General features: G+C 36.9%; 1 protein-coding gene across 7 annotated transcripts in view; it reads left to right on the plus strand.

Annotated features, from left to right (window-relative positions):
• Positions 1–14055, plus strand: part of ltbp1.L (latent transforming growth factor beta binding protein 1 L homeolog) — a 231990-nt gene that overhangs the window by 77463 nt on the left and 140472 nt on the right. For 5 of the 7 annotated variants that reach the window (XM_041562719.1, XM_018263016.2, XM_018263020.2 and 2 more), the window contains exon 4: positions 5803–5984. In XM_041562719.1, the coding sequence (XP_041418653.1) occupies positions 5803–5984 (182 nt within the window). The remainder of the gene's footprint in view (positions 1–5802; positions 5985–14055) is intronic. The other 2 variants (XM_018263017.2, XM_018263018.2) reach the window with 1 other exon arrangement.

The raw sequence follows: 14055 nt of genomic DNA on the forward strand, positions 1-14055 counted from the left end.
GAAAAATCAAAGGTTTTTTTGGAAAAAACTTCGAAAACGGACCTATTCGCCCCAAAAAAAGAACCTTTGATTTCTGGTCTTTTTTAATTCGGAATTTCAAAGTTACGGGTGTTCAAACAAACTCCCATTACTTTGAAATTCGACTCTTGATAAATCTGCCCCTTACATTTCAGTTCTTTGAACTAAAAATATCACAGAGAACTATTCGTAATGACACATAGGAGTCATTTACTTAGCATGCTGCAATGTGCAATTGCAATTTTTGTGAAAGCGCCATGTTTTCTACTCACCATGCAGCCTTTTTCCCATGATTCCAGCGTAATTGTTGGTCACCAGGGTAAAATGTGCCTGACACAATTGTGGCTAATGCAGTTGCATTAAAATTGCACTGCAAATTTTACATTTGGTGTAATTTGCGACTTTTGTGGTAAGAGAGCGGCAGGATTACCCTTGCATCAATAGTTACAGCTTAGCCAAATTGAGCATAGGAGGCAGGCATTTAGCAGTGTTGAGCACTATACAGGAGGAGTGCAGAGACACAAGTACCTTTAACAAATGAGATTTTTTGCACAACTGACCAGGGAAATTGACAGCCATGCAACTGCGATGCGGTAAGATCCAGTTCTTTTGTGGTAAGGCTAGCTGCTGTGCAGTTTGTGTTGTGATAAATGGTGCTCAAAATATAGCCATTCTTCACTGTCACATTTACTTGCCCCTTTCGCTTTTTATACCTTACTTGCTGTAATTACATGTGTTACTCAGTGTGCATTTATTCATGGTGATGGCAGATGAACCATCATGTGAAAGTAAATGAGCTCTACTGGGAGCAGACAATGGCTCTGTCAGAGGTGGTTTCATTTCCAGAGATAAGCGAATTGATTTGTATGATCTGTAGAAAGCCATAGAAATTCCGGTACCAGGTGGGACAGTGATTTAGCACCTATTTTTATAAATCATACTTAGCTTAATAACCCATTAGAGAGTGTTTAGCATTGGCAGGGTACAGAATTACCTGCTATAGCTGGACGTGGGATGGTCAGTATCCAGCAACCAGAGGCAAAAGCCTTTTGGTTCTGTTAGATTCATTTGAGAAATTAAAATACATGATTATGCTGAGCAAGGTAAATCCATTGTGGACCGATAAGCTACAGTATATCCCCCGTACAATGAGCATATAGGCAGGCTAACTGTAATACATTTGCTTTGGACTTTTGGATTACAAGGTATACTTCCACTTCTTTAATTTTTTTTAAGGGTTTTTTAAAGGTTATTATACCAATCTTGTATGTCAGCCTTGGGGGTTAGAAATACCTGTTGTATTTCTTGTCTGTAGTTTTGATGACTATCCATGCTTGGTTGGGATTGTATTATATAAAGATCAATGCTGCCATTTGAGGACTTGGCCTTTCACTCTTTCCCTACTATAGAAAGATATTTTTTTAAACAACACATCCTGAATGAAAAAAAAAAAGTTTTTTGTTTAATAAAACAGATGTGTAGGCTGCAAACAAATTCTGATGTTTTATTTTAATGATGACCTACTTTATACTAGAAGAGGTAGAGTAAAAATGGAAATTAGAGACTGGAAAATTCTGAAAGTTATCAAAAAAAAAATTCACCTTTTATAGGCATGTGTATTATTTTTTGTGTTCTTGTAAAATCTCTTTTTATTAGGGATTTTTATTGCAGTTTCCAGGTTGAAAAGTATTGCTCTGTAGACCAATGAAACCAAAATATTGAAATCACTGTTGAAAGCTATATAGTATAAGAGCCTAAAAAACTTGTTTTAACTCTACTCACTCTGGTCATAAACCTTTAGATTTGTTTTATAAATTGTATAGAGATAATTAACCTTTCCTATAAAAATGGAAGCTGTGTACCAGTGTTGTTAACCTAAAGTGGGCCAAATTCAGTTCAGTGAGAAATAGTTATCTTGTCCATGAGTGAAAACCCATGGACAAGATTCAATTCGAGGTGAAGTAATTCCTAATTCAGTTCCAGTTTTTTTCCCCATAGACTTCAATAGAGTTTTCACATGATAAACTGTGAGATGTTGTTCTGAATTGAATTGTGTCTCAAATTGAATCTTGTCCATGACTTTTCAAGTAATAAACCTTTTTCTCACTGAATTCAACTTGGCCCAATGTATGATATTTAAAGGGGTGGTTCACCTTTAGTATGTCATAGAACAGATAACTCTAAGCAACTTTTCAATTGGTCTTCATTATTTATTTTTTATTGTTTTTGCATTATTTGCCTTCTTCTTCTGACTCTTTCCAGCTTTCAAATGGGGGTCACTGACTCCATATAAAAAACAAATGCTCTGTAAGGCTACAAATGTATTGGTATTGCTATTTTTTATTCCTCATCTTTCTATTCAAGCCTCTCCTATTCATATTCCAGTCTCTTATTCAAAGCAATGCATATTTGCTAGGGTAAATTGGACTGCTGATAATGCAAACTGGCAAGCTGATGAATAAAGAGCTAAATAACTCAAAAACCACAAATAATGAAAAACTAAAATCAATTGCAAATTGCCTCAGAATATCCCTCTCTACAACATACTGAAAGTTAACTCAAAGGTGACTAAACCCTTTTAAAGGAGAACTAAACCATAAAAAATTAATATGGCTAAAACTGCCATGTTTTATATACTGAACTTATTGCACCAGCCTAAAGTTTCAGCTTGTCAATAGCAGCAATGATCCAGGACTTCAAACTTGTCATAGGGGGTCACCATCTTGGAAAGTGTCACTCACATGCTCAGTGGGCTCTGAGCAGCTGTTGAGAAGCTAAGCTTAGGGGGTCGTGGCAAATTATCAAGCAGAAAATGAGGTTTCGTCTGTAATATAAGCTGATGCTACAGGGCTGATTATTAAATTCTGATGCTAGTTGCACTGGTTTCTGTGCTGTCATGTAGTAATTATCTGTATTAATTACTAATCAGCCTTATTTTTGACATTTCTATTCTATGTGTACTGTATATTGTGAGTTGGTCCCTAAGATCAGTAAGTGACAGCAGTACAGAGCATGTGCAGTGAATCAGCAGAAAAGAAGATGGAGAGCTACTGGGGCATCTTTGGAGACACAGATCTTCCCTGCTAAAGGACTTTGGTTGCCTTGGGCTGGCACAGAAGCCTAAAACATAATGTACGACAATTCTAGCTACCTCTAGAGTTTAAAGTGGACCCGTCACTGAAATAAATGATTCAAAATCTTATTTTATCACATTAGTCAAGCAAAATTAACTTCCTTCAGTCTGGGAATTCATAATTATAACAAGCAGGCAGCAGCCATTTTGTGGACACTGTTATTAAGGCAAGTCTTATATCATCTCAGAATCTTGTTTGTGCACCAGAATGGGGGACCTGATGTCCATCCTCATGCCCTGGCTACACAATTAAATGGTGAGGAGAACGGGGGAATGTGGGGAGAGCAGTAACATCTAGGAAGTGCTGAATGGAAAGTGAAAGTAATTGTCTGCCCCGCCTCTATGCCTAGGCATAGAGACGGGGCAGACAATATTTGATTGACAGCTGAGATTTTTAAATGAGTTTACAACAGCTATGAATGCTTTAATAAAAAATAGAAATTGGATTTCATGTTTAATTTGAAAAGGACTTTTATTATACAGATTTTTGTGTCTGCGTGATGAGTCCACTTTAACTTTCCCTATCCTTTAAGGAGCTGTATATATCACCAACAAAGCAGCATTAGATAGAAGTATAGACCTTTTATGATAGCTATATCCAGTAAGAAAAATTGTGTCTTATGTTTGAGGAGTTAGTCTAACCCCAGTGGTGTAACTAGAGTGCACTGGGTTCACCTGCAAAAAAATCTTCAAAGGGGCCCAGTTCACTCCGATCCTCATCCTCCTGCCCACAGAAAACAGACCCCACAGTCTGGGCCCGCTGTTCCCTGGGCCCCCCCTGCGACTACGGAGTCTGCTTCCTCTACAGCTATGCCAATGCTTGATCCTATTCTTCTCTATGTGGACTGTACCAACAGGAGTACACAGAACACATTGAACACAGATGAAATGCCATAATAATGTTACAGGGCAGAGCCATTACTTGAGGGGGTGGGCCAGTGACACAAGTGGTCGGGAGGACTTTGGACTGATGGAAAGGGTCCAGCATAAAAGGGTAAAGATGTCTAAATGGGAGCAGGAATTGGAGCATATCAGGTCTTAAGTGGGCAGGTTTGGGGACTGAACAATAGGAAATTACAAATTTACTGGCAACTATATTGCCTTTAATATTGTAATACCCAGTGGCATAACAGGAGCATCCCAAAAAAATCTTCAAAGGGGCCTGGTGTGCATTGTTGCCTCCTCTTGCAACCGCACACCCACCGCAAAAATTTGAAGAAGAGCAGCAGGGAGGGGGGGGATTTTAATGCCATAGAGAAAGCCGACCCCTTGATCAGGATCGCTTTTCAAACACAGGGTCAGCCCTACTGTAGTATATCTTATCAATATTGTAAAGAAATATTTATATATGTTTAGGTCACTGTGACATTGCAGCCTTTATTTATCAAATAGCTAAATGAGCATTCATACCAATAAGAATAAAACGGAATAGGAATCCATTAAAGTATTCAAATATTTCAGAACTAGAAAACAAAATACTTTGCAACATTCCTATTGTCAGAAAAACATGTTACAATAGGGCCATTCTTGCTGACTGGAGCATGCATTGTATTACTATGTAAATCCCCATGAAGCTTAGGGATTTTGCTTCATATGTGTTAATTCTTTACATTGCATAGATCCCGAAAAACATTATAGTGAAAAGATTAACCCTTCCATTAAACTGTGAATTGAGTTGAGGCTGTTTTATGCCTGTTAAAGCTGACAAACCAAGCGATAGATGTAGTCTGAACTAGAATATCCACAAAGCCGTTGTTAGCAATGGGTGGTAAGTTTTTTTTCACATCGATCAGTGAGGTAATCACTAAAGTTTAACAACTGGCAGTATTTCTTGCCGAAGATACTGGCTGGATTGCCTTGAGGACTGTACTACGTATAGCACGATCTATCTTGTATTTTATTTTAGTGCACTAGATCTCACAGCAATATTCTTTAGTAGCCTCCACATCAGCAAAGCCTTGGGGAATATTTATTGCACACCAATAAAAACCTCTACAGACATCACTATCCACTTGCCTCCCCCTCTGAATAGGTAGGAACCAGATTCTGCTGAAAGTTCACACTACATTTAAGGCCTACGAGAGACAAGCAATGTTAAAGCAGATGTATGAAATCTTTAAAGCAGAATAAAAAACCTTATACCAATCCTAGTGACATCCTTGGAGCCATGTTTTATTTCTCACTGTTTCATGTTCTCACCAATCTTGACTAATTGGAACGCCGCTGAATGAAATATCAAAAAGAAAATATTTTTCTGTGCTTCTAAGTTTTAACACTACCCTGGATAAAGCTTAATATCAACAATTCCACACTGGATCTAAAAATATATACCCAGATGCAGACATAAAGGCGAAGTAGCAGTAGCGATGGTTGTTGGAGTCATGTTACTCATGTTTTGGGGTATTCAGGGCAAAGCAACATACTTCACTTTATTTCTGTATTGGTTCTACTTGAATTTCATAGGGCTTTCAGAGTGGGATATTCAGTATTCTCAGGAAAAGCACTATTTAAAATAGAAAGATAAAGAATATGTCATGTATGATGATTGATGATGTATAAAAAATAGTTTTACCAATGGCTGGACATATGAAAGCTTTTACATTTGACAATTTGCAACATATGACTAATTTTATTATTTTGTTTGTTTTAAGCAGGGTGATATCCCCACAGTCTCAGCCTTTGACGATGAATTTACAACATGGCCAGACTCAGCAGTTTATGATTAAGCCTAAATATTTTTCCAGTTCTAAAAAAGTATTTTTGGGAGAACAGTCTACCGAAGGGTCACTTCCACTCAGATCAGGTCTGGATAATCTTTCATCACATTTTCAGTGTAAGTAGCACTCTATTTTGGATATATTATAATGAAAGAATGCCTTTTGGATGTGCCGTTTGTTTTAGTATGTACATATAAGGGGGTTATTTATCAAAGTCCAAATGCCAAAACCTCGAAAAATTCTATTTTTTTTACTATAAAAAAACAAAGTTTTAGTGGAAACTTTTCTGGATTTAATAAACCCCGGGGATTGGAAAAAGTAGGAATCCAAAAATCCGGCATCTCAGACCTGCCCAGGCTGTATATAAGTCAACGGGAGAAGTTGCTATCCTATTTGGATCTGCAATGGAATTAGCCCTAAAATCCAACTATTACTGATTTTTTCGGCAAAAATCATAAAAATCCCTTTATGGGAAAAATACTGAAGTAATTGTACAATTCTGGAATAAACTCATATCAAAGTCATATGATACGATTTTTCATATAATTTTTTCGGATTTGTCCCCATTCTGATTAATTTGTGCCTTTTTAATAATAATACAGCTCACATCGTGGTTTCTAGTTTGGTCGGACTTTTTTATTTAAAATAATCTGAAAAAATTGGATTTTGATAAAAAAAACCCTTAAATGTATTGGTATCAGCAGAGCACACTGTGCACTACACTGCTACTGCTGTAGTACATGTCAGATGCCCAGGCCAAAATCAGACAGGAAAGTTAGGGCACAAATGGAAAAGACAAATGTTAACGTGTTTAAAAAACAGTTTTTATTGAGATATTGAGTATATTTTCCCCTGCCTTGAAGTTTTAATTCTGTTCCGATAACGTAAAAAAAAGTTTACAAACCTGTTGGAATTGTCTGTATATCTGGGGTTATTTGACCTAATTTGTCTAGTCTTCATCCAAGTCTTTATACTTTATCATCAGGATATGAATAAAGAAGGAAAAACACCCATAAAACAGTAGCTTATTATGCACATTGATACAATATTCATGTTATTGGTTGGACAAATATAGGAGTAGAATTGCATCTTCTGTTATATCCAGCAATCAGATAAACTGATCTCCATCATCCTGAAGACTAATGAAAGAATGTCATGGGAAACGCTGTGTGTGAAATTAAAGATCTCCTTTTAAAGACAAGGGGACAAATAGTAGATGCCTTAGAACGATCTCTGACCTGACATCCTATTGCTGCATTCATCGCTTTACAATGACAATAAAGGGTACATAGTATTTCGATTTTACACTGCCTCAGGCCCAGTGATGTAATTCCTGTCAAACTTTCATTGGTTGCTTTGGGTCTTCATAAAAAAAAGAATCCCCATATTCTTTAATTTACTTAATTCTTTTTGCATGCTTGACATGAATACTCCTTTGTGTAGTTTTCCAGCATAACATGGAACAACTTTTTCCAGATTGAGACGAAAGGGCCTCTGATCAGCATAATGACCAGACTTAACCACCAACAATCAAGTTTTCTTCACACTTAATTTATTATATTTTGCGTCATGTTGCCCATGCTGAAAATGTCTGACAATCTAAAGTTTATGTTTGCAAAGAAACATTGTATTAGTGCCCAGCCTGTGGTGTTGGCTGTCGGCCAGTGGTGTGGTAGCTCAGGGTCAACTCTGGATTACATATAGATGGGTGATGAATTGTGGTTTACATGTAGAATTACACAGTGTCTGCTGATGTCAGCTCCAACAACGTTTCTCTTGGCAGCATAGTAGTCTAGCTGTGTGGAGGTATGTGTCAGTGTCTACATGAAGTACTGCAGCTAACATTTTGGTTAGTTGATTCATCACACAAAATGCTTCCCATTCATACTTTTCACTTTTTCTTGACCCATTTAGATTCAGGGAGCATCATTTTCCTTATATAAATTTAAAATCCCAGCAATGTGTTATTCGTCAGCATGAAAATATAAAGTGGCCATGCTACTACTACTACTAATACTTCAAGAGAGCTTATGGTATATTGTATCCCCCCGCATACATAACATACACATAGCAAATTACATGACCAGGAAGCTATACTGTATACAGTACACAACAGAAAGAGGCCTGAATATGCAATCCTTTCCTTGGTTTAGAGGAAGAAGGAGAGCATGATACTTAGGGGCCGATTCATGAAGCTCGAGTGAAGGATTCGAATTAAAAAAACTTCGAATTTCGAAGTGTTTTTTGGGCTACTTCGACCATCGAATGGGCTACTTCGACCTTCGACTACGACTACGACTACGAATCGAACGATTCGAAATAAAAATCGTTCGACTATTCGACCATTCGATAGTCGAAGTACTGCCTCTTTAAAAAAAACTTCGACCCCCTACTTCGGCAGCTAAAAGCTACCGAAGTCAATGTTAGCCTATGGGGAAGGTCCCCATAGGCTTGGCTAAGTTTTTTTTATCGAAGGATATTCCTTCGATCGTTGGATTAAAATCCTTCGAATCGTTCGATTCAAAGGATTTAATCGTTCGATCGAAGGAATAATCCTTCGATCGTTCGATCGTAGGATTTGCGCTAAATCCTTCGACTTCGAATATCGAAGTCGAAGGATTTTAGTTCCTAGTCGAATATCGAGGGTTAATTAACCCTCGATATTCGACCGTTCATACATCTGCCCCTTAGAGTAGATGCTTTAAAAACACAAAATACAGATACCAAAGAGTCCAAAACTTTGTGTATTCCCAGTCTAGCGACTTGTAAGGCTCTCTTCCACCTCTAAATATATAAAAAGAGATTAATAGGGAACAGAAGAGATATATAGTGTACTGTTCTTGGCTTAAGCAAGCACCCTTAGTATTCACCCATTCAATTCAGCGTTGAAAGAAACTTGTTACAAGGTGATCAATTATACATCAAATTTTAGTGAATGAGTGGGTTTTTAAAAGAACTGCGGGACCCTCTTAAGAAAATCAACATTGTTGGATGAGTGAACATTGGAAGAATGTTCACTCTTCTGTTCCCTCTTAAGCTCTGAGATATACAGGAACTTCTTCTGGAACTGGACTTTAGAGGCTTTGAAGAAGGGAGAGCAAGAAGCTTGCTTTGGCCTCCCTAGAGCTGCATGGGAACCCAACTATTAGAGCTGGCTTTAAACCTAGGGGTACATTTATCAAAGAGTGAAGTTAGAGATCACCACAATTCGCTAGAGTGAAATGCCGTCTCTCTCCATTCATTTCTATGGGATTTTTAAAGGCATATTTATCAAAAGGTGAAAGTGAAAGTTCATTTGATAAATATGCCTTTAAAAATCCCATAGAAATGAATGGAGAGAGGCGGTATTTCACGCTAGCAGACTGTGGTGATATCCAACTTCACTCTTTGATAAATACTAGAACTCTGAGGAGAGGGGACTACCACTTACACTGCTTGAAAATCATGGGGTAAATTTACTAAGCAGCGAAGATTCACCATCGACGGCTTCGCAGCCTTCGCAACACTTCACCAGGCGAAAATTCGCTCAGACAACGCTCATTTACTAAAATGCAAAATTGCGTCCAGGGCGCCAAACGCTGTTGAATTTTCGCCTAGCGCAACTTCGTTACAGGTCTTCGCTCAGGCTAATTTGCATATGGTGGGAAATTTAAAGTTGAATGGACGTATATGTTGCAGCAAAAACATTACACAAGTCCAGGGAACCGTAATCAAGTCAATAGAGTTGTTATAATGCCCTACACATGAGCCCAGTGAATAGTTAATGTTCCATATGTTAAAAAATGTATGGGGGAACGCGGTTACCCAGAAATATTCAAAAATCACTCTGAAAAAGGAAAAGAAGCCTGCGTTTTTTGGACTTAGAAACTTTTTCCACTAAAAAATATGATGTAAGTAACAGAAGATTGAGGAAGAGCTATGCACTCCAGTGCACTTTGCCTGGTCTGAGCTGGAGAAGGCAAGTCTGGCGAAAGAGGTAACATTCAGTAAAATCCACATCTGAGTGAATTTGCGGCGTAACATCCATTCGCCAGAGCAAAAATCTGCCTGTTGATAGAGCCACCACTAGCATCTATCTCCTTCACTAGCGAAGTGACGCCTGTGCTCGATAGTAAATCTGCAAAATCCCTGAAAACTGTAACGCTGGTGAATCTTCGCCGTTTAGTAAATCTGCCCCATGTGCTGCTATAATATATGCATACAAATGTGTAATTTTTGAACTCAAAGGGAAATACATACAGTTTACAGTATATGCAGTTACACACGCCCGTAAATTCTGCCATAGTAGATTACATATTTTGACAGGGTTTGATGTGTGTTATGTATTATAAGTATTAAACATCTTACATGTTTCAATTTAAATATTTGCTTTCATAAGTTTATTCTTCCTTAATATCACATTGTTTTTAAACACGTCATATTTTTGTCCTCAATCATCAAACCTACAGTTAAAGATGGAAGGTTAAATTCAATATAAAATAATGTATCTGATACTCAAGTGCGTGGTGCTTTATTCATAAAAGATCAAAGATGTCTAGGGAGTCATTTACACCTGGGGGAGGAGTGTAAGAGCCTTAAGGGGCACACGAGTCCTGGGTCTGGCTGCACCCTACACCTTGTGCCAGATAAAGAAGGTGCATAAGAAGTAAAGTGTCACTGTCAGTGGGCACAGGACGACCTGTTCTTACTGTCTGCCATTGACAAATTACACCTGTTTTTTTGCACATTGCCTTCCAGAAAAATAGATTATTATATTAATGTTAATTAATTATTATTATTCCTGATCTTTTAATATAGGTTTTCATGTAAAAAATAGATTAAAGACATACCACCTAAAAAAACCCTGCCACTATTAAGTGACAAAAAAAGAAAGAATGAAACTTATCTGAAAAGTACGGATACTAATAAGAAAATATTATGAACAATACAACTTTTTGTACAACATATCAAGCATAAGTGACAGTTTAGTTATCTATGGTAATAGCTACCGATTTTAAACCATAGAAATAAATGCTCATGGCAAACCTTTATAAACATAATCGGTTATCCAGAATGCTGAGGTTTTTTTTCTAGATAAGGGATCTTTCTGTAATTTTGAACTTCATAACTTAAGTCTGCTAAAAATTATTTAAACCCAACATGATTGTTTTCCTTCCAGTAAGAAGTAATTATATCTTAATTGGGATCAACTACAATGTACTGTTTTATTATTACAGTGTAAAAAAGAAATATTTAAAAAAATTCAATTATTTGTTTAAAATGGGGTCTATGGGAGGTGACCTTCGGAGCCTTCTGGATAATTGGTTTCCGGATAACTTATCTATAACTTTATAAATAAGTCCATATTGATATAAATATTTGGTTATTGGATACACAGAACAATTTGCAACAAACAAATCAATAATTCTAATTTTCTTTAATGGAGAATATTGGGAGATTAATATCTATAGCTTAGAAAATCAGGATATGTTGCAGGTTATGTTCTTTTGCTAAAATTCCCAAATGCCTCTGACTCTATTTAATGTATTTCGGTGTCAATGTCCTCTGCCTCTTATTATATTTAGGGGCAGATTTATCAAAGGTCGAACTTAAAAAAACTTCGAACTTCGAAATCAAAAACACCCATCGAATGGAGGTCAAAGTTTTTTTGGGGTCGAAGTGGGCCGAATTCGTCCTAATTCCAATCGTCATACTTCGATTCGAAGTTTTATAACTCCATACAGATTCTAGGAGTTCCCCCATAGGCTAAAACAGCACTTTGCCAGCTTGCGAGTTTTTTTCAACTTCGAATCGAAGTATGACTATTCCCTAGTCTAAGTACACAAAAAATAGCTGGAAATTCAAAGTTTTTCACTTCGAAACTTCACCTCAACCTTTGATAAATCTGCCCCTAAATGTACAGGTATTTTGAAATGTCATTACTTTATGGGGCATATTTAAGTACATGATAAATTTGGCTTCAGAAGGCTCTGCCATATTTCATGCAATTGCATCAGACATTATTTAGTAGTGAATACGTGTATTTATCAAAATGCGAACATTTTGTTTCGGAAAATTTATGCTGGCATACTTTTGCCAGAGGTAATTTGTCTGCACAAAATTTAATTTCTTTAGCGTTACTTTCTTGCTAGCGAAACTTAACATACTTACGTTTATGTCAATTTAAATATAGTGGGTATATAAAGGTTATAAGTATGTATTTATTAGTGACGTTGATGAAATTACTGGAAATGGCCACTTATTATTAAAAATGTCCAAGGAAGAAAAAAAACCCCATAGAGATCCTCTATTGTCCTAGACATGAGCCCTTCCTAAAACAAATGTGGCATGAGCTTCAAATGGCTTAAAAAGTATAAATAACATATATTTAACAGTTACAACTTATAAACATAATCCCATATTAATATATAAAAAAAACACCAGTGTTTTGTCTTTTTTTATGACTTTTTTGGAGTACAGGATATGATGTCACTGACATCATAATATTGAGGATGTAGCTTCATCTTAGCAGATCTAAGGTGGTGAAGGAAACTCTGGTGAAAGAAGTAACGTTCTGTAAAATTCACACTTCCATGAATTTTTACAGAGTAACAATGGTTTGCCTGAGCGAAAATTCGCCAGGTGATAGGGAGGAAAACTTTGTCAGTGATGTACTCTTTCGCTAGTGAATTGTCCTCTATGCCTCTATTATTTATCTTTTATTTTTGGTGAATTTTCGCTAGCGACAGCCACTTGGCCCTTTAGTAGAACCTGGTGATAAACTTTGGAAAAAATTCTAACAAATAGGACTGTTCCTCCGCAGTTATCTGGCCCTAGCTTTATCAGTTCAGGCAGCTGAATCCTTCCTGAAAGGTGAGAGCTGTTATCTTGTTACCCTGCTCATTGTTTTATGGTCAGGCTGATCAGAGAAGGTTCACTGAAATAAGTTTGTACTGTAGCGCTAATAAAAAAAACTGCAGTTTATCAAAACACAATTCAGCTGATAGAGTTATGATAAATAATTAGAATTCCTTGTCTGATGTCTCAATTAAATACAAAAACATTGATTTGCTCTTTAAACAAAATGGATTTAGTAGAGTATTATATGAGATGAACACTGTATTAGAACTCTGTTAATTCTTAAAGCTAGAGTTAATCCAATGTAAACCTAAACTAAGCTGTGGCTGAATTACATTTTTTTTTTTTTAATTTTTTTCCATGTATTGCCTGTATTTGTTGAACCTTCCCTTCCTAAGGCTGTTTTCTTCACCTGCATAGATATAACCAATCCATTGTCTTTACATTTCAGTAAATAAACGCACACTTTTGCTTTTTTGCTCCGAGGTCAGTGGAAATTAGCCGATTGCATTTTGCAACACTGTATTCATAAAAGGACAGAGTCAGAGAAGCACATAGGCACCCCCCTACCCATCATTGCAAGTCAATCATGTCTTTACCCTCTGAATCATTCACATTCTAGGGGATGAGCAGGGGGTAGGAGAGGGGGCTTAACCTGTCCACTCCTTGTGAATACAGCAATGCCAAATACAGTCAATATTGTATTCATTGGGGAAGGCAGGTTTATAGCACAAGGAACTGCACCTTTGGGCTCTGACCCAACCTTGTTGCTTGTGCCTGTATTTTACCCCTTGCCTTATGCGAATAAATGAGAGAACGTGTAAAATAATCCCATTGGTTCTAAATACTGCTTATAAAGGATGACATTGTAATACTGCTCCCAGAAAAGCAATATTCATTTTATGCCTAATATGGCTGCACAACAAATAAAGTTATGGGATCTGTTATCTGGAAAACTGTTGTCCAGAAAGCTCCAAATTATGGGAAGGCCATCTCCCATAGACTCCATTTTAATCAAATAATGCAGATTTCTAAAATTGATTTCCTTTTTCTCTGTAATAATACAATGGTACCTTGTAATAATACCATGTATGGTTAATCTTCATTGGAGGCAAAACAATCCTATTGAATTTATTTAATAGTTAAATTATTTTTTAGTAGACAAGGTACGGAGATCTAAATTACTGAAAGATCCCTTATGGGGAAAACCCAGCATTCTGTATAACAGGTCCTGTACCTGCACACCCCTCTACATAATTTGCACATTCCTGTACAGTGTGCCAGTATGGGATACGTTACCTGGAAATCCATCATCCAGAAAACTCTGAATTATGGGAATGCTACCTTCAA

The sequence above is a fragment of the Xenopus laevis genome, chromosome 5L (assembly GCF_017654675.1).
Source record: "Xenopus laevis strain J_2021 chromosome 5L, Xenopus_laevis_v10.1, whole genome shotgun sequence".
Classification (NCBI taxonomy): Eukaryota; Metazoa; Chordata; class Amphibia; order Anura; family Pipidae; genus Xenopus; species Xenopus laevis.